Raw genomic sequence first — 26,767 nt, forward strand, 5'->3', positions numbered from 1 at the left:
AATCAGTACAGTGTGTAATATTATTCTCAACAATTGAGTATAAATACTGTTATAATGGAAAAAAAAATACTTCAATTCTTTCCACTAAACTGTTTCCTTCTAGGCTGGATTTCCACATGACAGTTTTAAATAGCTATCAAACCAAAGACCAAAGACATGTACCTCCTCAGACATATGGGAAAGCTATCTCCAAGTCAAATACAAATGCAAACACAGGAAGCAGTTGTTAGATATATTTAAGGAATATGGTCTGTCATGGTGAGATCACCAGAATGGCAACAGAAAACAAAGGAAATAGCAAATAAGGATAATGTAACAAAGCTGAGAAAACTTCTTCCATTCTTCATTTCTCAAAAACTTTTGCTTATGATTTAAAAATGAAGGTTACAAACAAGAAAATCTGAAAGAATAGGTACACATGGTACTATGAAAGTACTCCTTTATAGCATATTGTATATAAAATATTAATTTAGAAAGTGATCTAAGATATTTTTTGTTTTGAAATACTGGGAAATGAGGACTCATAATCCAGCCTCTTTTGGACATGTTAGAATAGGATTAACTTGCTAAATTCTTCACTCATGAGAATAATCTCACAGTAAGTAGCAGAAACTACTAACATGAGAGATGACCAGTTGGACAAGATTTGCAAGTTACCCCAAAATACAACTTGACATTGAGAAGATACTAAGGACCTTGAAAATGCGTTGTTAAATTCAATGCAAGGAATGCACACTCTTCATTCTGGGGGAAAAACAGAAGAGGAAAGAAGATTGGGTTTTTTTGTCTGACGTGTAATACAGTCCACTACATTCATATATAGTTGGAGTTAAATAACAAATCTAACCATTTGTCTACAGCTTGCGGACTTGACTGTCACAATCCAAACAGCAGTCATATGAACAAATGAACAAAACCAAGATTCTTTATTCCTGAATGGTATCTTCTGACAAGGGAAAAGCCAAAGACTGCCTCAAAGCCAAGATGGTAGCCCCTTCTCAACCAAATGACTCGCATACCTTCTGCAAGGCTGCTTTTTTTTGCCATCTTTGAACAAGGGCTTTTCAGAGCACCTCTACTTGCTCTGGAGTTCTGGGTTGTTTCCACTACCCTAGGTTGCCACTGAAAGGGTATCCTTAAAAGAAGAGCGTTTTTAAGATCTCAGGGTCTACCAAATCATACATCCATGAGCTGCATTAATTACTGATTTGTTTACAGCCTAGGAATAGGTGTTTTGCAAAGGGCTGTGGGTATGAAAAGAAGCACTGGAACAGCTGAGCAGACACGTCTAATGAGTGAGAGCACAGAGGGGACTGATCTGCCTGCAAGTGTCAGGGAGAAAGCAGGGGCAGGTGGTAATGATGTGAACATCATACTCAGCAAATCTGAGATTGTTCCAGGGCTCTTGAAGGTTGTCTTGTTACTTTACAAACTTCTCACTTCCACTGCTCATTTGTCTCTCTTTTTGGCAGCAAGGCAGGTACCTCTGATGCTGGACTGCACTGTGGTGCGAGAGAGAGAGAACAAGAGGAGAGAGAGCCCAAGAGCAAGTGATGTTTTCAGTGGTGACAAGGAAAGGGGAGAGATAGGAACCTGATATTCCTGCTGGCTAGAGAAAAATTCACTCAGACGTTGCTTCTGTTCTTTAGAGTGGCCAATGGTACGTTTCAGGATTAAAAACTATCAACTCTCGAAGATGTTTTAAACTATACATTGGATGGATACCTGTGTGCCATGGACTTTGCTGGGTTTCCATCACCGTATGTCTGACCACGAAAACCTGAAGAAACAAGTGCAAATACAGGTTGCCATTGTATTTTCATTATGATTCACATACTAATTCTCAAATTAACTGATTTGAGTTATTGTTTCATTTAGAATAGATGAGTTTCTTTTTTAATAGGGGAAATAATGTCTCAAAATGTTTGGCTAAATTAAATGGAATCCAGAGAAGTAGCCAAAAGAAAAATAAAATTTAAAAAGAACACAAAGTTTTGTCTCTAAGTCAATTAAATGGAAAAAAAAAAAAAAGGATTTTCCCATTTCCATCCTCTGTAGAGCAAATAAGGCTATGCCATTCTATTTCCAAAGCACAGCTACTAATAGAAAAATGCAATACATTGCAGTATAACGCATTCTACATGCCAGAAATCTCTTCTTGTATATGGAAAGAGAATAGCCTTCATGATGGTTAGCTACACTGACTTTTTTATAATAGATACTGTCTTCACTGGAATCTTGGTTTTGAGTAACAAAACACATGTTAATAATATCATAGCTCTTTTGCTGCTTGGTATCTTTAACAGTGATACTTAATAATCTAAATTTCTATTTTACAAAGACATATGCAGCAAATATTTTCACTGTTTTCACTATGGCATTATAAGATCGTTTCTCATTTACTTTGACATTTGTTATAATCCAAATTGTCACAAATTATGGAAATATATCTTAGGTTTTATATTTCCTTCACCTTTATGTGGATTGTTTTTCTCAACATCTTAGGTTCAAACACAATAGCATCCCAGTGTAAGAATTATCATCCTCGGTGACATTGTCTTTAAGAAACTTTCATCATCTGATTTTGAAAAGCTGGTGCTTGAGAAAATGTCTTTGTTATAGAAAACAAGCATTTAAGAATACGAAAGTCCTTAGTAGTAATACTATTACTGTTACATTAAAGATCTTTCAGATGATAAGCAGTTGATGGCTCCTGACGAGTCATTAAGAACACAGGAATTACAGTAGTGAGTTGAACCCACCTAATTCAGTGTCCCATCTCTGACACTGACCTGTACCATCTGCCTCAGAGGGAGGTTTTGGGAAGCGCCTCCTGGTCAGCTGGCAGAGATGCAATTATCCGCCCGCTAACGCAGACGGCATTATCCCAAAAATATAAAGTATGGCAGAATCCATGGAGCACGAGGTTAATGTCTTAAATGTAACAAACACAGCAATCGTGTATTGCAGTTCTGATATTCTTGATAGGCATACAGATTTTTTTTCTGAATCTCCACAAATTCTTGATCAGAACAAAACCTTGTGACAAAACATTCCACATTTAAATCAATTGCTGTTCTTTACTTAGTTTTCAGTGTTCCACCATTTTCATTGAATACAGAGAGCCATTCTCTCCTACTACAAGGCAGAGGGAAGTTCCCAGACTGCCATCTCTAGAGGCTTTCATTATTTTACATGTTTTTGTCATACCATTCACATTTGTTAAAAGGAAAATATGAATAAGGAAAATGCATCTAGACTGTGTGAATCACAACACTCTGACTATTTAATTGATTCACCTTGAGTGGGCTTGTCACAAGTCTTTAAGTGGAAAAGAAACCTGAACGAGGATTATGCAAGTGCTTGCACAGAGAACTACATTTAGACCACAAATTCAAGACCCCTCCTTTTCAGTACCAAGCTTTCAAATCTGAAGCTATAGTTAACTATATTTTTAGACAACAGAGAAAATCTGTCATATGAATCATCATGTTTACAATGAACTGGGAAGGCAGGTTGTTTGTTTGGGTGGGTTTGGGGAGGTGTTTTTGGCAATGCTCAGATTGAGCCTTCTCTCAGCTTGACTCCTTTTAGACTTTTTCATTCTAAACTAGTCAATCCACTCCTGCGCTCTTCACCATAAACCCCACAGCCTTAGTTCACTCTGAACTCACTAACTTCTACAACACCTTACTCTCAGGGCATGGAGATTTCGGAATATTCTGACTCCGTGAGCGTATCTGAGTGTAGCTCAAATCATAATAATACCCGCCCCATACTTGTGCAGTGGAGGGAAGTACTACTGTCCCGTTTGCAGCGGTGATGAAGTAGCAGTAGGGCTGTGCTGCAATGACTACAACAACAGCACCGTGTGCCTACTTGCCAAGGATTGTTTTTAACTAGTTACCTCATATACCGACAGCAAGGTAAATAGAGGTGTGGCATGCAGAACTTGGCACAGGATGGAAAATTCACCCAGGTAACAGAGCAATCAGCCAGCTGCACAAGTTGCCCTTGCAGAAGTTAATTAAAAGCTAGTCGAGGTATGTGAGTCCGTTGTCTATAAAGGAAGCTGCGCATGTCTAGCTCACGTGCAGACATCTCCATTCAGTCAGGTGAATCCCAGCTCCGTTTCCCAATGAAAACACACTTCACCTGAGATGCTCTCCTCTATACAGTCAAGATCTAATTATTTTGTTATCATTCATACTTACCGCAGTAGACATCACAGATCTGCAGTGGAACTGAATAATCTACATCTGTCCTCCAGCCCTGTTAAAAGAGAGAATTGAGGCTTATTCCCCTTTCAGCAGAACTGTTACTAAACATTTGTGTTGACAAAATGAAATTGCTTTATTGTTAACTCAAGTGACTGCAAATTTAATCTGTTTTTAAATAAATGCATATGGAGACTGCTGGTCTAGTGTATACTTAGTGAGTTGCAATCACTTTTAGGTTTCTAAATGATAAAGCTAATCAGGTATTAGGGGGGGGAGAACTGTATTGTGACAGATAATGTCTTACTTACAAAAGAAATGATTTATGCAGGAAAACATCCATTTCACCACCAAATCTGACTTTTCATTAGGGAAAGAAGAATAACTCTCATTACCCAGAAGGCTCTTGCCAATCTCACTTTCATCTTGCCCCTTTCTTCCTAGCAGCAGAAAGTGAAGCTAACAAGGGCCTTCCAGGGCAGCTGCTGGAGCCTCACAGCTTCGGCTGTCAGCCTCTCTTGGCCCGGTCTCTGCTGAGAACATTAACTCCAGAGAGGAATAAACCTATCAGCTTCATGCTCATTTCCTATTAATGATGTCTTAATAAAGTTCAGCTACGGAAATAGTGTGCAAAAATGTCAGAAATCATTTTCTCGGCTCTGCTTTCAGGAGTGCTAATTCTCGCGTACTATGCCCTTACTGTGCCACTTGCCATATGCCTGACCTTTTCCAGCCAATGTCAATTTTTGAAAAATTCATCTGTGATTTACTTGGATCTTTTGATACCTTGGAACTTTTTATTACAAAGGAACATTTAAAGACAGGATTAACAATTTCCTGATGATATCCCTTTATCTGCTACTGACAAAGGAGCAAGATCATGGAGAGCAACTTCCCTGTTAATTAATGTCATCTCAACAAGAGGTGGTGGCAGCACATCAAGCTATAAATAATGCTCTTTGCCAACTCTGTTCACACAGTAATCAGATTTGGCTGGGAGGAGAAAGCAGTGAGAGTGCCTGCTGGTTCTCTTTTTTTTTTTTTTTTCCTGGGATGATGATTTGTTTATTTTGTACAGAGATCAAGACACATACCTTAATGCAAATTGTTGACCCACACATTTCCCGTGACATAGTGATTGATACAGAATCTCCCTAATGAAAAGAAAAAAAAAAAGAAAACTATTATTTCCCATACCCTGGAACAATGAAAATGTATTGTGTCTCTCCAGCTCTTTGGTTTGTTTGCCAATAATGCTACACATCCTACTGTGTCAGAAAATTAATGAAGTGTATATTCATTATGGAAGGCTATTTATTTTCACAGAAATCCCCACATATCAATGACCATAAGCAGCTGCTGTAGTTTTGCCAAGCACAATTTGGGCAGCACTGGAAGAGGGCTAATGTTCCTGCATTTTATGAAGCATCAAAAGGCAGTATGCCCTCCCTGACGTGGCTGCTCCCACGTTAGCCAATGAGCATCTTCACTTCTTTTCCCTGGTGTACATGAGTTGAAGGAATGACCCTTTTATTACAGTTGTTCTGGATTTCCCATCACATTGTATGCTGAGAACAAGTTCAGCCTTAGGGTAAAATTGTCCTAAATGACTGTTCTGACACTTAACTTCTGATTGTTTATGGTTTGTCCTCAAAATAATGTTAGTTACCCCACTAATAGCAACAAATCCTACGCTGCTCTCTCTAGTGTGGCAAAATCCTAAAATAACTTGGGGCAAATTAGGTGAATGTGTTCTTTTTCAGGCACAAGTGAACAGGGATTACTAGGTAGAGAATGAACATCGGTTTCTGGGAACACAGAGCTAAGTCAAAGTGAAAACTTTGTGTATATTGCTCATGGAGTTGAGACAGGAACTGTATGTAATTTATGTGGGCCCCCATTCTGTCACAGTAGCAGAGGACATAACAGCTTTGTACCGGAGGGAAGAAAACAGCATTTTTAAATGCATCAGTGCCCTTCATGAAACACACACTTCAATACCTCACTGTGATTTATTGGTGCTCCGCCATTACCCTTCTCACTCAGCAATTCACACAGGAAAACTTTAAAACCAGAAAGTCTAAACTCTACAGATTTCATAGGAAATAAGACGGTTGAAGGGAAGTGCCACTCTAAGTGTTCACTGAACATAGTGTTTGACAACACTTCTACTGTACAGATCTCCATCTCTGCCAGTAATACAGTATTTCCCCAGACATCTTGCCCCATTACGACAGACTCTTGATAGCACCACCAATGCCCTCTGTAATCTGTGTTGATTAGGAGGGCTATTTTTTTCCCTGGCCTTTCCCTGTGATTATTCAGCTCTGGGATCTCCTACAGGAGCAGTTATCATGTTCCACTTAAGCATGTCCTCAGCTTGAGCAGCAAAGCCAAGTTGGGAAACTCTGTTTTTAACAGCTGCTCTGTTACATTCAGCACCAGAGATGTAATAAAGACATAAAATGATTCATTAGAAAATAAATTCAGCTTTCAGTGTCCACCTCTTTGAGTTTCAGAAGTCCTTATTCATAGGTGCCTGCTTGTCAGCCAATGCCTGGTATGTGTACCCTGCACACTGAAAGCACCTTGAAAAAGTCACAGTTGCAGCAGGTACCTGCATACAGTGGCAAAGAAAGAAGTATAGCTGGAATATATCCTCAAAAGAGGACAGCTGTAGGAGCTACAGCACACTTGTGTCTTCTAAAGCACATACCCCTACAGCGGAATGAAATCAATGGGCACAGTCAGGAATAACAGTAGAAATCACAGTATCGGGTTTTCTTTTAGCTTTCTCAAAATCCATGATATGACATCTCATATACCTGCTCAGTGGAGCAGAAAGCTGGAGCACACATTTAGAGGTGGGCATAAGATTACGGAAGAGCTGGCTGCTGAACCAGTAGGATGGCTTTCAGCATGGTGGTCCTAGTAGCTCCAAGGACCTATCCTGCTCATATTCTCCTATTTCAAAAATAATGCTATATGGCCACTCCTCTGCTCTTTGGCCCCACTTTCCAGATGTACCTCTCAGTAGATCACAGGTCAGGCCAACAAGGTAACTCTGGTAGGCAGGGTAGAAGGGCAAGAGCAAGCCACAGTGCTGCGCTGAAAATGTATGAGATACAGGCTTAGTTGCAAAATAGGAATGAGGCTCCCATTTCCTGATAAGCTGCTGCCTGAAACAGAAATCTCAGCCTCCCATAATCTTTTCCCTCTCTCCCCTACTTTGCTGGAAGAAGCAGTTGGGTAGTCACATAGTCAACCAGCTCAAAAAGCTAATTTGGCTGAAAACTTACCTTTTTTTGTGTGCTGAGTTTGTTTTGGCAGGTGTGAGATTTATAGTGGCTCAAGATCATCATAGATTTATGCCTGAAGTCTTGCATTTCATTATGTGAGATTTGCCAGGTCAGCTGTACCAGTGACCCATACATGAAACACTAACATTTGCTATATACATAATAGAAATACTACACCGCAAAAATGATGTTAAAAGAATATTAAGGTCCCACTCAATAGTCACTTCCTTTGATGTGACTCACTTGCCTTCAGGATCCTTATTTAGTTCTTGCTTCAGTGTGAGATCAGAATTAGAACTATATACTTTAAAAATGTTCCAGTAATTGTTCCAATATGTACATGCATGGGTTTATTAATGCTTTCAAGCTGCAGAGCAATAAATGGAATAATAAATGAATGCAGTTAGATATGTTTAAAAGTCTTACAATGTTTAAAAAATAATGTATACAAACCACAGAGACTGAATGGTGCATCCCAACAGATTCACATGAGGCCAGCTGCGTCCTGTTACACACAAGCACTGAGAACTGTGCCTTGGTTTGGGATGTGAAGAAAACTTGAATTTGTTCTGCAACTGCAGCAGTTCTCATTTTCCAAGCTGATATTAGGGGAAAAGACTTACTTTTAGATTTACAAGGACCAAATATTATATTCTAAATTGTTATATTTAAAATAAATGCCTTTTTTTTTTAGTTAAGTCGCATCAAATGATATGCAAGTAATTCTTTTGGTTCCCACAAGTTACTTTTTCTACTGATAAATGCTTGATCTACTGCAGAAACACAGAAGTAGCAAGCTGACAAATCTGTTTGCCATAATTTACAAGCTACGGTGATGTGAACACATCTCACTTCCTTACTGGAGAAGACTAATATCTAGTGACTGATTTAAATATTTTTCCCAATTTAATATTAGGTGATTAAAAAAATATATTACCTGGAAATTCACCATGAGCAAATGGACATTTAACCCAAGAGCCTTGCTTGGTTGTAAACTGAAAGCAGAGAAATCTGTTAGGAAAACTGATTTTTCAGTTTCAATCTGTGGCTACAGATTCAACTAGAGATGACCAGTGCATTCCAGAAAGTTGCAGAGGTGAATTCACAGCTTTCCTGGTCTATGGTATCCCTTGATTTAAATTAGGTCCCCCAATTCTTCAGATATTTATGCACATATTTATTTTACAGAAACATTTAATTCTACTGACTTAAAAGTAATCTAAAATAAAACAATAATATGCTTATATTAACCTTTAGTGGCATTTTTTCTCAACTAGAACAATAAAAGGCACTTCAGTAAATGTAGTGTATTGACCACTTTTATTACCGAATATTTAATATGTAAAATTTTATACGCTCTTTAGTGCATGCTTCAGAGTTTGCATTGACTTTAAATGATTTTTCCCTGCTTTTCTTAAGCAAACAGATGGTGCAATCTGACCTGTCCTATCTATGCTGCTGCGGCACTTCCAAAGAACCTCCTTTTAATCTAATCTTTCACATTTCCTTCATTCTTACTTCCCATTCATCAGAGCTATGAAAAACAATATCGCTCCTAAAGAACGTCAGCAACAACGTTATTGCTGACAGAGAGGGGGCAGTTAATAGTTGTTTTACAAAGAAATCCCTTTACCTTCATGCAAAGTCTTGGGTGAGTGTCCACACGAGAATATTTAACCTGCTTGAAAAGAGAGCACTCAGTATCAGCTAGTTTCATTAACTAGTTTCACAAAGTCAATTACCCAAAATTTTCGTGGTTTGATTACTGAGGAAGGAACTCATTTATTCCATCCTAGCAAGTTAATAACATAAAATAGTAAGAATAGAAACAACTGCTACTTCGGATAACTGAATAATATGCTTCTTTTTATCTGTAACATGTCACATTTTTTATAGTCAGTCTGACCCATTAGAGCTAAATTAATTGATTCTATGGTGGGTTGTGTGCAAAATTCTGATTACACAGTCATTTTGTTTCAGTCCCTTATTACCATTCATCAACGACTCAGAACAACATTTAAACATACACCCAAAAACTTTTTTCCACCTTCAGTTCAGAGATTTTTCCATTTTCTGTATCCCTATTCCAGAAAAGACTTAAACATAGACTGAATTTTAGACGTTCACTTAAGTGACCTACAAAAAGTTGCGTTCTTAATTAACTGCTTACCCGCCAAGGAAATCACATTAAAAAGCCTTTTCTTATGTAAACAATTGCTACACATGTAAGTGATCTTACTTAAATAAACACCATTGCTCAATTGACTGAGCACAATGGACCCTACACACAACACATGGCATCGTGACCAAAGTAGCACGTCTTTCCTGTAACTTTTTGGAGAAGAACATAACGGGTGTCTTCGGGTATGTCTACAACAGAGTCACAGAAGATAGTTCTGTAAGAGTCCACTCATATATGGAGACAGCACTGCCATCGACAGAGAAAGCCCCACCCTAATTAGAGAGAAGAGTTATGTAGCTATTGGACCTAAGTCAGTACATGTGCATAGTATTAGAGTGTGCGGCATTGTGTGGATTTACTGGGAGAACTGGCACTATGTGAGGAATCTCTGCAGTAGTCTCCAGCACACTATAGAGATGTTCTTCAGGGTTAAAGTACAAGAAATGGACTAAATTCAACATCAACCCATTTAGGATAAATTAGAAAAGAGGGGAAATTCATTGTGTCCATGAATATTAATAAGTACAGGAAAACATTCATAGTTTATAATTAACTAATCTTGGACCGTGTTCTGGGCAACAGATCGGACCATTACCAGCCAAGCCTCATTTTAGGCTTCTTTCTTTCTTTTTTGTTTCTTTTATTTCTTTTCTTATTTCTTTCCTGCAAGCAATGAGTTGTGCTTGTTGTCAGCAGATGATGAATCCCACAGGGACCACTCACATGTATAAACTTGAAAATATTTGTTTTTGCAAGATCAAAGCTTTGTTGAAACCCATAAAATGGTGAATCTGAACAATCGCTAAACACTTGGACAGGAGTTCCTAATCAAAAAAGCATTCAACAGTCTTGAGTCAGCCCAATTGTGTTGTCAGAATAATACTCATAAAGTTTCAAAAGCTATGAATTTGTATTCGATTTTATTTGCCTTTTCAGTTTTTACCTCAAGTTTACTGGCTTCTCTCCACAATCAGGAAAGCCTGAAACCTACTTTTCAAGATGAAAGCCAGAATTCTAACCAACCTCATACATCCAGTGCATTCAGCATCCTGAGACTTCAGATTGAAGCCTTAAGTGGTTCAAGATACATGCAATGAAAACCCTTTTCAACTTTAGAACATCAGTGCTGGAAGAGCTGAGGAACCCGACATTGCAACACCCACAATTTCAAGACATTGGACCAGGTTGAGAAAGGCACTTCAAAGAGATCTTAATAGAGTACAAAATAATTGTGTCCTACCAAAGTACTGCTACGTCTCCAGTACGAGATTTAGCTTCACCTCACTTACATTTTAGATGTCTAAATGTTAAATATCCAAATCTGATCTAATCACAACAGACTCATGTGATAGTCAGTGAAAAGAGAGAGGTATCTTCAGAGAGAACATTTCTTATATGCCTGTCTTCAGGTGAGAAGAGTTGTCCTCTCAGTGTGTCTGCTTCACTCACTTACTTTAAAGGGAATCTGACAGGAATAGCGTAGACTTAAACACCTATCTTTTAGACAGCAAAAACAGAGCAGATGAATCATGCCTTTGCTATAAATGAAAAGCAGACCTTATTTACCCCAAAGAATTTAGCAAACATTACTAGCTTCACAGTCATCTCCACTTTTTATTTCTTAATAGTGAGTCAGTGAGCTCTTTGAATATATCATGTGGTTAGCGTACAAGAACAGACTGTGATTATGAATAGTTTTAACTATCAGAGAAGAAGAGAGGAATTTGCAACTGCTCTTATTCCAAAGTCTATTTTTTCACATTATGCCTTTGGTCACGGCCTTCAATCTCACAGTTTGAATAAATCTGCATAGCTCTTACTTTCTCAGGAGAATTTTTGGAAGAGTTTTGTATATCTTCACAGTAGTCATTAGACTTCGTTAACCTGCACAGGTTAACCACGACAAGCACAGGACAGGCTGGCTCCCAAGCTAGGGTTTGTGTCGCTGGGTTGTAAACGATATTATCCCATAGCGCCTTCGTATCTGTGCACAAAGAGTGGAAATATTATTCAAGATGTCTTAAAATGAATCAAAATTGTTCATAAATCTGGTACTGATACATGCGCTTAAACCCAAAAAGGACTGTTTTTCCATTTCCTCATCATTTTCACCAATCAGTACTGCAGTGTTTCACATTGTAACAGTGTCAAACTTGCATTCATCCCACCAAAGTGTTGGCATTTACCAGAGGTACTCAACCCAAGAGCTTAGTCTTACCAATCTCCCACTACGGTGATGGATAGGCATCACCTGGGAATGACGCCTCGGCTCTTAAGTAGGTTGCACAGGATCCTGGAAGTGCATTCTGTGCCCATCAATCACAGAGGGAGTGTAACACAAGTAAATTCCTAACCAAGGACCTTCAGTTAACTGTGTATGTTAAATGGGAATGAATCCATACATTAGTGACTAGAGGTCATGGTATTGGAGACTCAAACTCTGTGTCTTGTGTAGGACTTACATGCGCACGATGTATATATGAGAAGTAAATTCAAGCCTTTATCTGAATATCAAGAACTCAACAGTAAACAAAGCTGTGCAAGTAATTCACAAGAAATATTTTTTCTACGGCATTTATATAAATCTTCTTTCTATGTATACTGTGCACATTGTAATTTCAGAGCTAGTCAACATGTATTTGGGGATATCCTAAATAGGCACTGCTATAAAATAAAAGCTGTCTTATTTATTTGATTGGTTAAATTAGTCACTTCGTACTGACTTTCTTGTCCATTTAGCTGCGCGGGGATAAGAGAATTTCTAGCATGAAACTCAAACTGATATTTCAGTTCCTACTTCAAGAAGTAATTTGGAAAGTTTTACATTTGCCTAATAGTCAGAAGTAGGAGAAAAATATATTTCTGCAGCTATTTGTGAAGCAAAAATTTGAAAACATGGCCAGCTGGACGTTCAAGAGGAGTGAACAAACAATACCCATGACTAGAAAATGTAGCAAAGTGAAGCAGCACAGTCAATATCAAAGAATGGAAACACCAGGTATCCGAATTCAATTCCCATCAAGCTTAACAACAACTCCTATTGGTATTGCTTCTCACAGAAATGTTCTGAAATAAAACCTTTTGATATTTTCAAATAGAAACCTTCCAGACCCTTTAATTCTGCCAAGCCTCGTGCTGTCTTAACGTTGTGTCCCAATACTGAAACTTTCTATGAAGTGAAGATTTTTATTCTGTTTTGAAAAAAATGTGGGAAATTTTGATTCTTTGAAAAAAACGCTGTTTTTAATAAATGGACATGTACTATAAAGCCAATGTTCAGAGAATATTTAACCTGAGTGCAAACTCCTGGGTCCCAACAGTTCTAACAGTTTTCACAGCTATGTTTTGAATGTTATAGGAGTCTGTAATGATGTAGATATACTGTAAATGTAATCCTAATAGTTAAGAGAATAGCACCACAATTAAGACTTCTCAGGTTTGTTTCCAGGCCTGTTCATTGACTTATTACCTGAGTTTCTTTCTGTTTTACTCCTGCGTGGCATCTACTTATTTCTATCATAATAAGATGCTTATTCATCTTCAGTCTCATACAATTACATTGTTTAGTAACCAATAGACATTCTTTTTTCCTTTTTTTCTTCTTAGTTACATTAATCCAAAAGAGTTATTATATATAGGAGCTTCTTTCTGATACACAACTGTTAATTACATTGATAATAAATGAGCCAAAAAAGAACCACTCTACTTTAGATATTCCAGCAAATAGACCAGTCAGTTAGGAAAAAGAAAGATTTAAAAAGAAAACAGTGTGGCTCAAAAGCTGGAACTCCTTATATACTTAAATAACTGGGTGCTACAGTCTGAAAAATTGCTTGAAATTCCTGCAAGGGGGATAGTTAAGTAAATGAAAAGTATAGCTGTAAAATGGTATTTCCCATATTCATGTCCTTGTCAAAGCTATAAGTTAAGTTTTCAATTGTAATTGTCCATTGGAACCTCCTAAATGGACAAAAATAATCTTCAAGAGCTTCAGTGTGCCAAAGCACATACTGCTTTTCCTCTGACTCCCTAAAGCTGTGTAACCTATGCTTCAGCTATCCCCATAGTCCTGATTCAATGGCATCAGTGAGGAGAATGACTGCAGTAGGAGGGGAAGGAAAAGAAGCAGGATACAGAAGGAAGGAAGGAGTCATGGGATTCACGAGCCCGGTTTCCTGCACTTGCAAAGCATCACCATTTCAAGCACAGGAAACAGGTAGAGGTGGGAGAAATTTTGGAAGAAAACAACCTGTGCTCCATGAGACCCAGCCTCAGGCTGAACAGCTGCTAAGAACAGAGGTTAGGACTTCATACTGCAGATGGCCAACAGGCTTTGCTTTGACCACCTTAAAGCCAGATCTGACTACATGACATAGACATAGCTACAGAGCTTGAGCATTCCTATAAGCACTCTCTATTACATAAATAGAGAAAAAAGAAATTCCCTTTTTATTTAGTCAAACTATACTCCATTGCTACAAAGGAATGGTAATGTTACAAACACTATATTCTGCCACAATAAAATAAATCAGAAATTAAGGTTGAGCTAACTAAAGAGGAAATTGCTTCCATTCTAACACAAATGCATTGGCCCTGCAAGAATGTGAAAAGATTGCAGTAAATGCCTATGCAGTTTAATAGCGTTTGGATGCGCTGTTATGTGTAGGTGTTTTTATTCTCTTTCATGTATTTTTTTCTTAAATCAAATACTAAAATCTCTTAATGGGCTTCTTAGCATAGTCTGAGGAAAAAATATTGTTTTACTTATGTTGGACTTAGTAAAACACTTTTTCAGGCTACTTTTTTTTCTATCTGCCCAGTAAAACTTTCAGTAAAGACTTATATAATATGACAACTTCTTTTTCAGCTGTCATCTCAGACCAAACTGACTTTGCTGGAACACTTTGTGTGAATAGTTTCCCATTAAGTATGGGAATTCCCATATACAGTTAACTGTCTTTTTTTTTCAACTCCCTGTTGCCTCCTTTAAGTTGGGTGTCGGACACCGTCTTCAAATCTCTCCTTGAAGCCCTCTTCTTACATCAGCATTTCAAAGTTGATCTCAGTGGTTTTTATTCCTTCTGGCCAGTTTGCATGTGACTTAAGAAAATGTGGGAAATGACTAGAAGGTTACTTAGTGTTTACATTGGCATACCCTTGGTGAACAATTTGGTCTGAAAGTTAATGTCGTAGTTTAGGTTATTTCGTCTACCCACAGTATAACAAACCAATATGACAATTTCCTTGAAGTTTTGCAATGTATGGTTTTCACCTTAGATGAATTTCAAATTGTGACATACTACTGGAGCTGCTGAAAATCACTCATATAAAGAGTAATCACATAATACTTGCCATTTTCAAAGGGGCAAAGTTGTATCCTCCTTGCATCTGGAATTGCCAGCCAACCCTACAACCCAAAAAGTGGCCATTAGCTTGAGATTCTCAGATACGCTGGCTTTTAACTTTTCAGAGAGAATGTGACAGAAAACCTTTCCACCAAAGATAAAGACGCTATGTTTATTAGAAAGCTTTGGAAGTAGCTTTTTTTGAAGATGTTTTGCACTATATATCTATTTTATTGTTCATCATTAGGGGGATTAGAGCTGATGAACTAAGGTGATCCCTTCTAGCACTACATTCCTACTACTCCTGAGTGCAATTTCATTTAGAAAGTCTTCCAGATAGATATTCATGAAGTTTCTTACAGTGTCATTACTTTCTAGGGGTATCAAAAGATATTCAAGAATCATAATATCAGATCTCCTGACCTTAGTTTTGGTAAAGAATGTATCCTTAAAATCTGAGGACTAACACAGCCCAATCTGCAAGTATATGTGCACGGCTGTTACTATACCCTAATTATTTAGATTCACTATTACTCACAGTTCCCATCTGTTTGCTCAGCAATCGTATTGTGGAATTCTCTATGTATATCTTGAGAGGAATAATATCTTTCCAGTGACCTCATACCTAGGCAAGGAAATCCCTAGGCAAGGAAAAGACCTTGTGGTTCAACTCACATATTAAGGTATGTGATTTTAGGTACCTACAATGTACACATCAGAGTGCGACTAAAGTGCCCAATTTACTATTACAACAGCCATAAGATCTAGCCAATGCAGCCAGCGGAGTCTACAGTGCTATCCAGCACATCCCAAAATAGCCATCTACATTTGGTCAGTTGAGTAACTGACTGCATTAACTAGATCTCCATTGACTATAAGAGTCTGCACATCTAATTCAAATGTAGATATCTACATCTATCCATTCTGTGATCTGGACATCTACATTTAGGTATCTTAATCTGTAAGGTAAATCATACCCCAAAATTCACTGAGAAACTAGGTCATGTAGTATCTTTATATGTTACCGAGATCATTTTAAATTGGTTTGGTGACCTTTTATTCCTTTTTATGAAAGATATTCCAAAATATCACTTCTCAGATTATCAGGAAAAAAAAAATCATAGCTATCCTGAAAATATTCATGCAATAATTTATTCCCCTTCGTTCTTGTGGCAAGAATGGCTTTAGTTTAAAAAATCTGTCCTTTTTCTTTCTAAGTGACCCTTCCGACATGTATTTAGACAACAAGCATATTTTCTCATTGCATGTGTTTTACCAGGCTAATGAAAACATGTTCTTTGAATCTCCTGTATAAGACAGTCCTTCCATTCCTCAACCATTCTAGATTTTTATGTACGTTTTCCATTTGAATTAATAATTCTTGAATATGGATACAAGAATTGCCTGCAGTAGCGCAAAGAAGGCCTTGCCCATACTTTCCTGTTAACTTGGAATAATCTAACCCACCAGACCTTTGTTCACGTTTGCACCATGTAAGCACGTTAGTTTAATCATCCTGCAATGAACTACTACACCCAGATGTTTTTTCCTCCACTGTTATTTCTAAACGAGGACTCACATCTTACAGCAAGAATTCTTTTTATGAGACCAAGTGCATGAACTTGCACGTCATACGTTATACTTCATCCTCCGTTAGTTATTTCATGTACGAACATCTCTAGTCTCTTCCAATTATTCTGACCCCCTTCCATTTTGATTACATCTCTCAACTGTATTATCAGCAAATCTCATGGGGCTGATGATTTGGCACAAGTCACTCCACCACCTGTACCGGCACAAAACCACAATACATGTTCCCACCTTTTGTCCCCATGTCATTGATGAAAATATTTCTATAAGAACTGCTCTAAGTGTGGTCCTTAACTGACCTTCCTACTAGCACAGCCCCATTCAACAGGAGTAATTGAGTTAGCCCTCCAGCTACGTGTTATCTACCATGCAAACCTTGTTCTCACCCCCAGCTTCCTCAATTCCTCTACTAGTTTCTCATGCAATACTATATCAAAGTCTGTGCTGCAATGCAGTCAGATTAAATTTTCTGTCTTTTCATTGCTTATAAAAAAATCAGTCAAATTAATCTTACACAATACTTCCCATAAATTAACGTAAATTGCATCCCATTTTCTTATCTCCATGTTTTAATTAGTGTTTCCTAAAAAATCTCTTCTGCGTTTACATAATCATAAGGTCAGACAAGCCTTAGTCAAAAACGTAGGTCTCGAGCCTTTTTCTACAGATTTTTCCTCCTTTCCTAGCCCAAATCCCAGATAAACTTTCTTTAATCGGAAACACAGGTATATACCCAATTCCAGACTGTATTACCTCAATGCAGAGACAAGGGAGGAGCTGAGAATATTTCAGAGAAACTGATTTCAAAGATTCCTTGCCTTTTATCTGAAATGAAAAATATGGTCATGAATCCAGGACAATAAATGACTTTTAATAAAGCTAATAAAGACATAGAAGGGCATTTCCTATAACTATGTCCTCAGTCAGCATTTCAAGCTACAAGTCCCCCTCCACCAGTTCAACAAACTGCTTTGAAGTTTAACTCACCACAGCAAATGCCCCTACATCTTCACAGGTAAACCATTTGTGGCACAGGCGAACATAATAATCTTGATCTCGAAGAAAGTTGGATACATTCACTGATATAATTTTCCTTGCCCTGTCTACATTATAATTAAACTTTCCGGCTGTAAAAGAAAATTCAAGCATGAAATTATCACATCTCTTTCTTTATTAGTTTATTATTTCTGATTTTGTTATTTCTTTATAAAAGGTACAGAATGTATTTCATAACTTGATGAAGATAAAATTCAACATCTACAGATTCTTACCTAGAATGTATGGATTATTTTTATATCCTGAAATTCTTAAAGGTATTCTTATTTTATGATACATAATAATTTTCATGAGAATAAATTTCAATATTCTTCAGTTTTAAATTATCATGGGCAGTACTGAGAGGCCAGGACATCTACGTATTGTACCTCAACCTTAGTACTTGAAATCTTATGTAGTTCATGTACAAATACTTGAAATATACACACTAATACTACTACAAAAGCGGATTGTCGCAAGGTTGCTATTTCATTACATAGAGAATATGGGCAACTATGTTAGACAAATGCAATATGTGGCGGTATGTTTTAATTTTTTATATATTTATTATTTTATATTCATTTTATTCATTTTCATTTTATTCATTATTTCTGTACGCCAAAATCAGGATAGCAGTTTGGCAAATTAATTTCAATCTATTTATGAGGTCTGGCTATAGACAAAATATAAAACCAGCAATCCGAAGTGTATGAAAAGGACACAAACTTATTTGCAGAAGTTGTCTACTGCAACCTGCATAGCAGGTTGTCAATATCTTTATCTGCTATCTAGCATTTACAAGTCAATACAAAGAAACACATTTTCCAGGACATTACCTGTCAACTACATGGTAATTATAAGTAGTGGTAGTTGTGAATCATCTTTTTTTTTCCTGCTTATTCAGCTATGAAAACATATCATTGTACAGGTCACCACAAATATCTCAGACCTTTAAGTTATATAGAGGATCAGCTCACCCGAACAAGCTGGAATATGTTTTCCCACATCACTGTTTCTGCAATCTGCAAAATAGAAATCGCAGTTTTCTTCAGTGCTGCTTTATCTACATAAATGTGTAAATAAACTGCCAAATTATCCAACAGCTTCCCAACAGGAAACCTATGTCTTATACCCCTTTTTAAAGGCAGATTTGCATCCACTTCTAGATAAACAGCAAGAAAGAAAAGTACCCTTACCACACACAGAGATTATATCACAACTTGCCTTAAGGAGCTCTCTCACTAGTGTGGAGTTTCTACTGGAAAACCTCATCAGCAGTTTAAGGTGGCAATCTAGGATATAACATTGCACTTCTTTACCTAGTACCTAACAAAAATTTAAGTAATAGTAATAACAATAAAAATAATAATGATTTAAGTTATTCTTTCCTTGAAAGCTACTCCTGTTGTTTACCAGGCTTGTTCCTCTGTTACAAACAACTGTGTACTTTTGCTATTCTGACTCCGCTCTAGGATTGCAAAGAAATACCCTATTTAGCTTCCAGGGAGCTTACCAGAATTAGAGGCCAGACGACACTTTCAGAACTAATATCTAATATTTGTATCTTCAAAACTTAAATCTTGATATAAGAACACTAAATCAGTTCATAACATGCTGCCTACTGTTTTCACCAGTCCTTGCTGAACTCAGTATTAGAGCGCACTTCTCTCTCATTTCCCCACACAGTTCTTTTCCCCAGAGAAATATTTCCTATATTCATTTGTTTACTCGCCCTTGCGAAGTATCTTAAAACTGGACTTTATAAAACCTTATTTTCCCCCCTCTTTATTCACAAAGTACATATCTACTTCAGTAGTGAATCGGGACTTATCAAGAAGATGAAAGGCTTTTTAAATACAAAAAGGCTTTACTTCCATGAAAGCGTGACACAGCCACAACGTGTCTGATGCTGTGTGCAAGGGATGATACTGTACCGAGGGCGAGAGCCGCCCACCCACAGGCTCTGGAGATGGGAAGGCAGAGGAAGCCTGGGCACCCGACCAAACCAGGGGTCATATTTCATCTTTTGCACCACCATTTGGTGCACTTGTAACCACCAGCCACACTGTGTCTTGGCTGGACATCAGTGCTGAACCTATTTTTATAAGCATATGGTAGGCACTTTACCCCGAAAACATGGAAAAATGCCACCTTATCTTATCCAGGTACATGAAACAGGCGATAGAACAGCTAGCTATTGAAAGCAAAAAGAAATTTCTTTACACTTTCTCATTAAGCTTTCCACGATCTCTGAAACCACCTGTGGCCCAACTATGAAGAGAAGCAGAGGCTCAGTCTTATGCACAGAGAGCACATGGGACTGAACCTGCAGGCAGAGAAAGAGCACGTGCCAATCACGAGAAGGCCAATTAGCACAAATGCATAGTGTAGCTCAGTTTTGCATGTACTTTTAGATATAAACTCTGTTTTCTGGGGTTTTTTTATAGCAAGTCAGACATACGCACAAAATAAATCATTGAAATGTAGAATAAGACTGGTCCTGGCATGCACGACCTACCATCAGTTAGATCAGTGTATCCCAGAACATGATTTGGCTTTGCATTTGGGGTTTTACAGTTTGGTTTGGTTTCTTTCTTTGAAAAGATGTTTCGTGAAAAACATCTGGTTTAAGATGTTTTCCTACCTTCAACATAGTATTCCTGACTCAGCTTGACTTCACAGTAATTTGGTACTGTTTTCATGGTCACATAGATGTGTTGTGCTACATTGACTTCAATGCAATTGAATTGTACTTGCACCTGTTTAAAACATTTATAAAATAAAGTTTGCGCATGACTTCCAGAACACATGAAGACCACTGGTTATCAGAGTTAAACAATATTCTCGGTTCAGATTTATTTATATTTACAAGGAGCATTAAGCGGTCTCAGATATCGTATTGTTAAGAATGTAAAAGAAGCAGATACCACTTAATAAAAGGATTTCAAAGAGTATCATTGCTTATATTCCAGGATGCTTCCATCTTCTTCACTTCCAGAAATCCAAATACCTACAAGCTATCAAATAATCCTAAGAGCATAGAAATACAGGTACCCGATGCTTATTGAACTTCAAAAGCAAAAAGGTCCTTCATACTACCAAAAGTCTCAGTTTGTAGGCATTTTTAAAAGCACAGACACTTGCAGAATAGTAAAAAAAAAAGTCTGTTTAAACATATAATGGCAACTTCAGCAAATTTATTAATTCCAGAAACAGTTTGTGAGAAAGTAATTTAGGAGATAAAAGTTGAGGTCCTGTTATAGCAGGTCATTCCCTCACTGATAGCAGTAACTATTAAATTAAAGTGAAACAAAGACAATTTCATTAAATAAGTTTGTTGAGTCTTGCCTATAAACTTACCTTACCCTAAAAGCTAACAGTTGTTCATCGCTGGCCCTGCATTGCCTATAGGGTCATCTGAGCATCAAGTGATACAGAGCGTAAACTGCAATAGCAGTTTGGGAGAAGAACTTTGTTTCACATGTGCAATCAATATCACATGTACAGAGCACATGAAGTAACACATTTTTTGTGTGGAATTAATAACAGTTATCCACCAGTAACTGAAAGCAAAAATTCATCTCTTTTAAACAGTTGGTCAAGGAGGGTTTTTTTCTTTTTCTCCCAGTTGCAAATTTTAATAACAAAGACTTCTGAGTTTAGTTTTTTTTTAGTAAAATTTTAGTAAAATTTTTTTAGTAAAAAATTGTACTCTGCTGTTGCAATTATTACCATGAATTTAGGGCAGATGTGCACAAGTGCTTAGGCACTTGGCTGTCTTGTGTATGTGCGAATTCCACTGACATGGTTGGACTTAAGTAAATCATATGTATCCACTTAAAATCCCTGTGGCATTCTGCTTCCTAGCAGTTGGAGTTACAAAAGCTTCCCCACAATGTGGTGGGCACAAAAAGAAAGCTAGCAAGACTGATATGAAAATTAGGCTTTGCAGAGGCACCTTCTCTCGCAAAAAGGTAGGTGGAAGAAGTACAAAAATGATGCAGAATTTAATTTACACATTAGGTTTTAAAAGGGCATTTTGTTATGGAGTTTCATTTGACAATGCTGAAGCAAACATTTCATTGCATTTTTCCACAAAGTCAGTAAAAGAAGAAAATAAAAGATACAAAATATATTTTTTTCCCAAGGCTCATAAACATTTAAATGAACAAAACAACCAAAAAGGAGTCTACCTTCTTTCCATTAAGCATCTTGCTTTTTTTCCTAGCAAATCTCACATTTGTGCACTGAGATTGCTGTGTATCCAGTGAAAGGGAACATATTTCCAGCCCACGGATGTTTTCTGAAATGAGTTAGGAATAGATTTCCAAAATACAATTTGAGCATCTTTAAGAAAAGCAAAAAATAAATTAAAATATACCATATCATAAGCTTTCCTTCTAAGTGGAAGGCACATGTATTTTCTCTCTGTTAAAAAAGGGGCATTATATATAACACACACATGGGGGTAGGAGCAAGGATTTAATATAGATTGCTATAAATTCAAGCTTTAATTATGCAAATTATTATGCAAATATTAAAAATAAACCTATTAACTTTGAGTGAAGCACACCAGGAAATAACTAAATGGTAACACACTAAGCACATGAATGGCAAGGTGTTCGTAAAAATAGACCATGTTTGAGTGCTTTCATTTTATTTTAGTGCAGAATTGTAACTTCAGACACATAAACTCTTTCTCCTTCTGTTGGGGCAGTCACTCATGTCTGAGTTACCAGGGCAGACAGAATTTGTGTGTGTGTGCATGGACGCGTGTCAGAGCAAGAAAGACAAGGGCAGCAGTCCGCTTGGGGCGCCAATAGAGGACAAGTGTATTATGTTAAAAGTAAAAATTCAGTTGTCTTTAATTCATTATCTTAGTTCTCATTCCCTTGAGAAGGGCCAGGGCTTTATCCTGGATTGCAGTAAAATGGTTTCAGAAATAATATCTTTCTGATATAACTACATGAAAACAGCTTGGACAGAAACATTGCAACATGGAACTAAATTTGGCTGAACACCTATAAACAAAAAGTAAACAGAAATGATTCAGTAGCAAATCTGTTTCCTACCATCCAGACTCAGAGTTCCTTTAATGTTTAAATGAAGAGAGCATGGGCTTCCTTGGACACATTTCATCACTGTTGAGATCTTCATGCTTTTCAGTACCATAGAAGATAAAGATGCAGGAGCGTCATGGCAGAAGCTGTTAAAAATGTCACCTGCAAATGCAAATACAAAGATAGAGAAATCTCATTGTGCAGAGGATATCTGGGGGAGAGAAAGCACCAAAAGCAAAGCTCCAGCTCTACTGAAATCAGTAGAAAAGTCACCATTGACTTTAGCAAAGCCAGTAATTTACCGAAGACTTTTACACGGCCAAGATAGCTAGTTGGCTTCACTACCAATACTGTGAGGTTGGAAAGAACTACATTACAGATGGGGTTTGATAATAAATTTCCTGGCTCAGGGGTCAGTACTGGGACCGGTGCTGTTTAACATCTTTGTCAGTGACATGGACAGTGGGATCGAGTGCACCCTCAGCAAGTTTGGCGATGACACCAAGCTGTGTGGTGTGGTTGACACACTGTAGGGAAGGGATGCCATCCAGAGGCACATGGACAGGCTGGAGAGGTGAGCCTGTGTGAAACTCATGAAATTCAACAAGGCCAAGTGCAGGGTCCTGCACGTGGGTTGAGGCAATCCCATGCACAGATACAGTCTGGGTGGAGAATGGATTGAAAGCAGCCCTGAGGAGAAGGACTTGGTGTTGGTTGACGGGAAGCTCAACATGAGCTGGCAATGTGCACTCACAGCCGAGAAAGCCAACCACATCCTGGTCTGCATCAAAAGAAGCGTGGCCAGCAGGTCAAGGGAAGTGATTCTGCACCTCTACTCTGCTCTGGTGAGACTCCACCTGGAGTACTGCGTCCACCTCTGGAGGCCCAACATTAGAAGGACATGGACCTGTTGGAGCAGGTCCAGAGGAGGGCCACAAAGATGATCAGAGGGCTGGAGCACCTCTCCTGTGAGGACAGACTGAGTGAGTTGGGGTTATTCGTCCTGGACAAAAGAAGGCTCCGGGGAGACTTTATAGCAGCCTTCCAGTACCTAAAGGGGTTCTACAAGAAAGCTGGAGAGGGACATTTTACAAGGGCATTTAGTGATAGGACGAGGGGCAATGTCTTTAAACTGAAAGAGAGTAGATTTAGATTAGATATTAGGAAGAAATTTTTCACTTTGAGGGTGGTGAGACACTGGCACAGGTTGCCCAGAGAAGCTGTGGATGCCCCATCCCTGGAGGTGTTCAAGGCCACGCTGGATGGGGCTTTGAGCAACCTGGTCTAGTGTGAGGTGTCCCTGCCCATGGCAGGGGGTTTGGAACCAGATGATCTTTAAGGTCTCTTCCAACTCTAACCATTCTGTGATTCTGTGTTAATCCACAAAAGGAAGAAATCACACTTCTGAGGGTTAAGGCTAGCAGAGCATAACGAGACTAATAGTGGCTTTAAATAATCAGATCTGCTAGATTGTGGCTAGACTAATATTTTATTTAAACTTTTTTTTTTTTTTTTTCAAAACCATTACCTGTATATTGTGAGCACGCTCATAGGTAGTATTTCAAATTTAGGGTTGACTGATGGTCCCAACTGCTGTTAAAATATCCTTTTCACACAAGAGGGCACTATTGCATTCCTAGTCGCGGAAAAATCCCTCACACCTACATGACTTCCTTCTCCTTTAGACCAGAACAGCAAAAGCAGAAGAAATATTATCCAGGCCTTCTTCAAGGTGTAAATAGTAAGTACAGAAAACAGCTACTACGTCTCATCTTATTTTCCTATGCAAATTTAGCCATCCCAAAGCCTTAGGACATCAGTCTGCACAGCCGCCTTCTGTAGGGTAATGTAAAAGAAAAAAACAATCTTAAGGCCTCAGATCTCATCAGTTGGCCATATTTCATCTCTTTCTACTTCTCAGACTGCCCTGCACAGAAATCGGTTATTTATTTATGAATTTATGTTGGTACAGTGGATTTAATCCCCAATGCATTCCTTGGGCTTCTCTACCTTACATACATTGTTTGTAGTTCCAAAAATTAAGAGTTCAAGAAATTATCAGAACAAGTACCCAAGGAATTGGGTTTTGTCCCTTGGCGTTGTGGTGTACAATGAAGCACACCTCATTTTAGCTGTAAGTACGTCATAGCAATTTCTTTTAAACATTTCTTACCCTGGTACCTTTCATGTATAGCATGAAAGTTAAAAGACACTGAAGTAAAACAAAGCATTTCACTGCATATTTCTTCCCCCCCCCCCCGGGGAGAGGCTGGAAGAACAAAAAAAACCATTTGACTGTTATCAGTCATACTGCTGAACATACTTCTAGGAGGAGTTCAACTATTATGGCGAAGAGCACAGTATGAAACAGCAGTGCCACGATACTGTGCTTGCCATAAAGTACAGGATAACACTCAACTCAAAAGGTGCATCCCTCAGTGTCTAGCCAAGAACTGTAGTCAAGCATGGATGCTCACTGACTCACATGGAAGACACATCCACAGTTCTCACAGAGGAAAGGTAGGGTGTGGAGCAGGAGGAAGGGTAAATCTTATCCTCGCTTACCCCTCCAATGCCTCCAATGAAGGAAACTGTCTAAATTTAAAGACTGAAAGTGTATTAACCTGCACAGGACCACTTTCTATATTATGAGATCCTCACTTTCAGAGTGTCCAGTTGCTGCTGAAGCCCATTGTCAGGGACTGGATACTGATACATGCAGGATGTGAAGACAGGCTGGCATAAATGAGGTTCCTTGGCTTGAATCTGCCAGGCCTTAATCTGCCCTCACACTTGGTATCAGGATAAGTCAGTCCTGCATGATACATATCAAAAGTCAGGAAAGACAAATGCTTCACACCTGAATCTCCACTCTGTTATGCTGGGTTTTATGCCATTAAGCATCTTTTGGAGGCAACCAGACATGCTGGTATGAAATAAGTGGAGAAGAATGGAAAAACAAGGATACTTAACCTCAACTGACAGTAGCATCAACTCTCAATTATCCAAGGCAATATTGGCAACAAGAGAAGACAATTTATGCAAACCAAAGAAAAAACACAGATCATTCAAACTATGAAAATTAGGCATTAAGAGCAGTGGAGTACACTGACTTTTGAAGAATTTGTAAACGTGTTTCCTCAGAGATGAGGCAGCCTTAAGAAGTACAGTGCACAGCAGCCAGATGTGAACACTATATTCCATGTTCCAAGAACGGGTCGTGTAATAATCCTGAAAGTATCCCAGGATGGAGTTATTGTACAACACCCAATCAATCCACCCACAGTTAACTGGGAGGTTATTATATTGAAGAACTACCTGATAATTAATACTAATAACGTGATGAGTGACGATTAGTTTTAGCTCTGTCTCTTTGCTCAAAAAGGCATTTTCTTGACTGCATTGTATGACATGCAGTTGTGGATACCAAATATCCAGGAACAACTGTTTCTGCTTAATTTCTTGGTTGTTGGTGTAAATGTCTTGATCCAGGCCTAAGCTTGCCTATTCCCATGTATCTGTAGAAATGATTCAAGGGGAGAGCAATGTATATATATATACAATGTGTGTGTGTGTATATATATATACAATGTGTATATATATACACATTGCTCTTCCCTTGAATCACTGTCAGCTTTGACAATGTATGTGTGTCACTGTCAGCTTTGACAATGTATGTGTGTGTGTATATATATATATACATACACATATTGTCAAGGCTGACAGTTGTTCACAAAATATTCTCTTTGGGTGAATTTGACCCTACTTATTTTTAGGAGAGATTATCGTGACTTAATTGAATTTGGTCCTTAGTTATTACTGCCTGAGGTATGGTATTATCAGATGTCACAGGCCTGGAACTATCTCAGGAGAATCCTAAATCATATGTAGGTTCCTTACTGACATTGGATCATTATCAGGCAGGTGCACAAACACAGTTTTAGGGACTACTGTCTGTCCATAAGTAGGGACACTGTCTTCCGTGATTACGGTTCCTACCTTTAAACTGAGAACAAATAAGTAATACACTGGATAACAT

General features: G+C 38.1%; 1 protein-coding gene across 1 annotated transcript in view; it reads right to left on the bottom strand.

The window, feature by feature from the left end:
• Window positions 1-716: 716 nt before the first annotated feature.
• The window catches only part of IL17REL (interleukin 17 receptor E like), a gene marked incomplete at both ends in the record, with an annotated part of 50,364 nt that continues 24,313 nt past the window's right edge, over window positions 717-26,767 (bottom strand). Inside the window, 15 exons of the mRNA XM_082493028.1 lie at window positions 717-744; window positions 1,726-1,780; window positions 4,215-4,272; window positions 5,312-5,371; window positions 7,970-8,115; window positions 8,454-8,511; window positions 9,150-9,197; window positions 11,519-11,682; window positions 15,051-15,105; window positions 17,387-17,458; window positions 17,621-17,760; window positions 18,646-18,690; window positions 20,313-20,427; window positions 21,862-21,971; window positions 22,741-22,890. Of these exons, the coding sequence (XP_082349154.1) occupies window positions 717-744; window positions 1,726-1,780; window positions 4,215-4,272; window positions 5,312-5,371; window positions 7,970-8,115; window positions 8,454-8,511; window positions 9,150-9,197; window positions 11,519-11,682; window positions 15,051-15,105; window positions 17,387-17,458; window positions 17,621-17,760; window positions 18,646-18,690; window positions 20,313-20,427; window positions 21,862-21,971; window positions 22,741-22,890 (1,304 nt within the window). The remainder of the gene's footprint in view (window positions 745-1,725; window positions 1,781-4,214; window positions 4,273-5,311; window positions 5,372-7,969; window positions 8,116-8,453; window positions 8,512-9,149; window positions 9,198-11,518; window positions 11,683-15,050; window positions 15,106-17,386; window positions 17,459-17,620; window positions 17,761-18,645; window positions 18,691-20,312; window positions 20,428-21,861; window positions 21,972-22,740; window positions 22,891-26,767) is intronic.

Source organism: Vanellus vanellus (assembly GCF_965231255.1).
Source record: "Vanellus vanellus genome assembly, chromosome: 1".
Lineage (NCBI taxonomy): Eukaryota > Metazoa > Chordata > Aves > Charadriiformes > Charadriidae > Vanellus > Vanellus vanellus.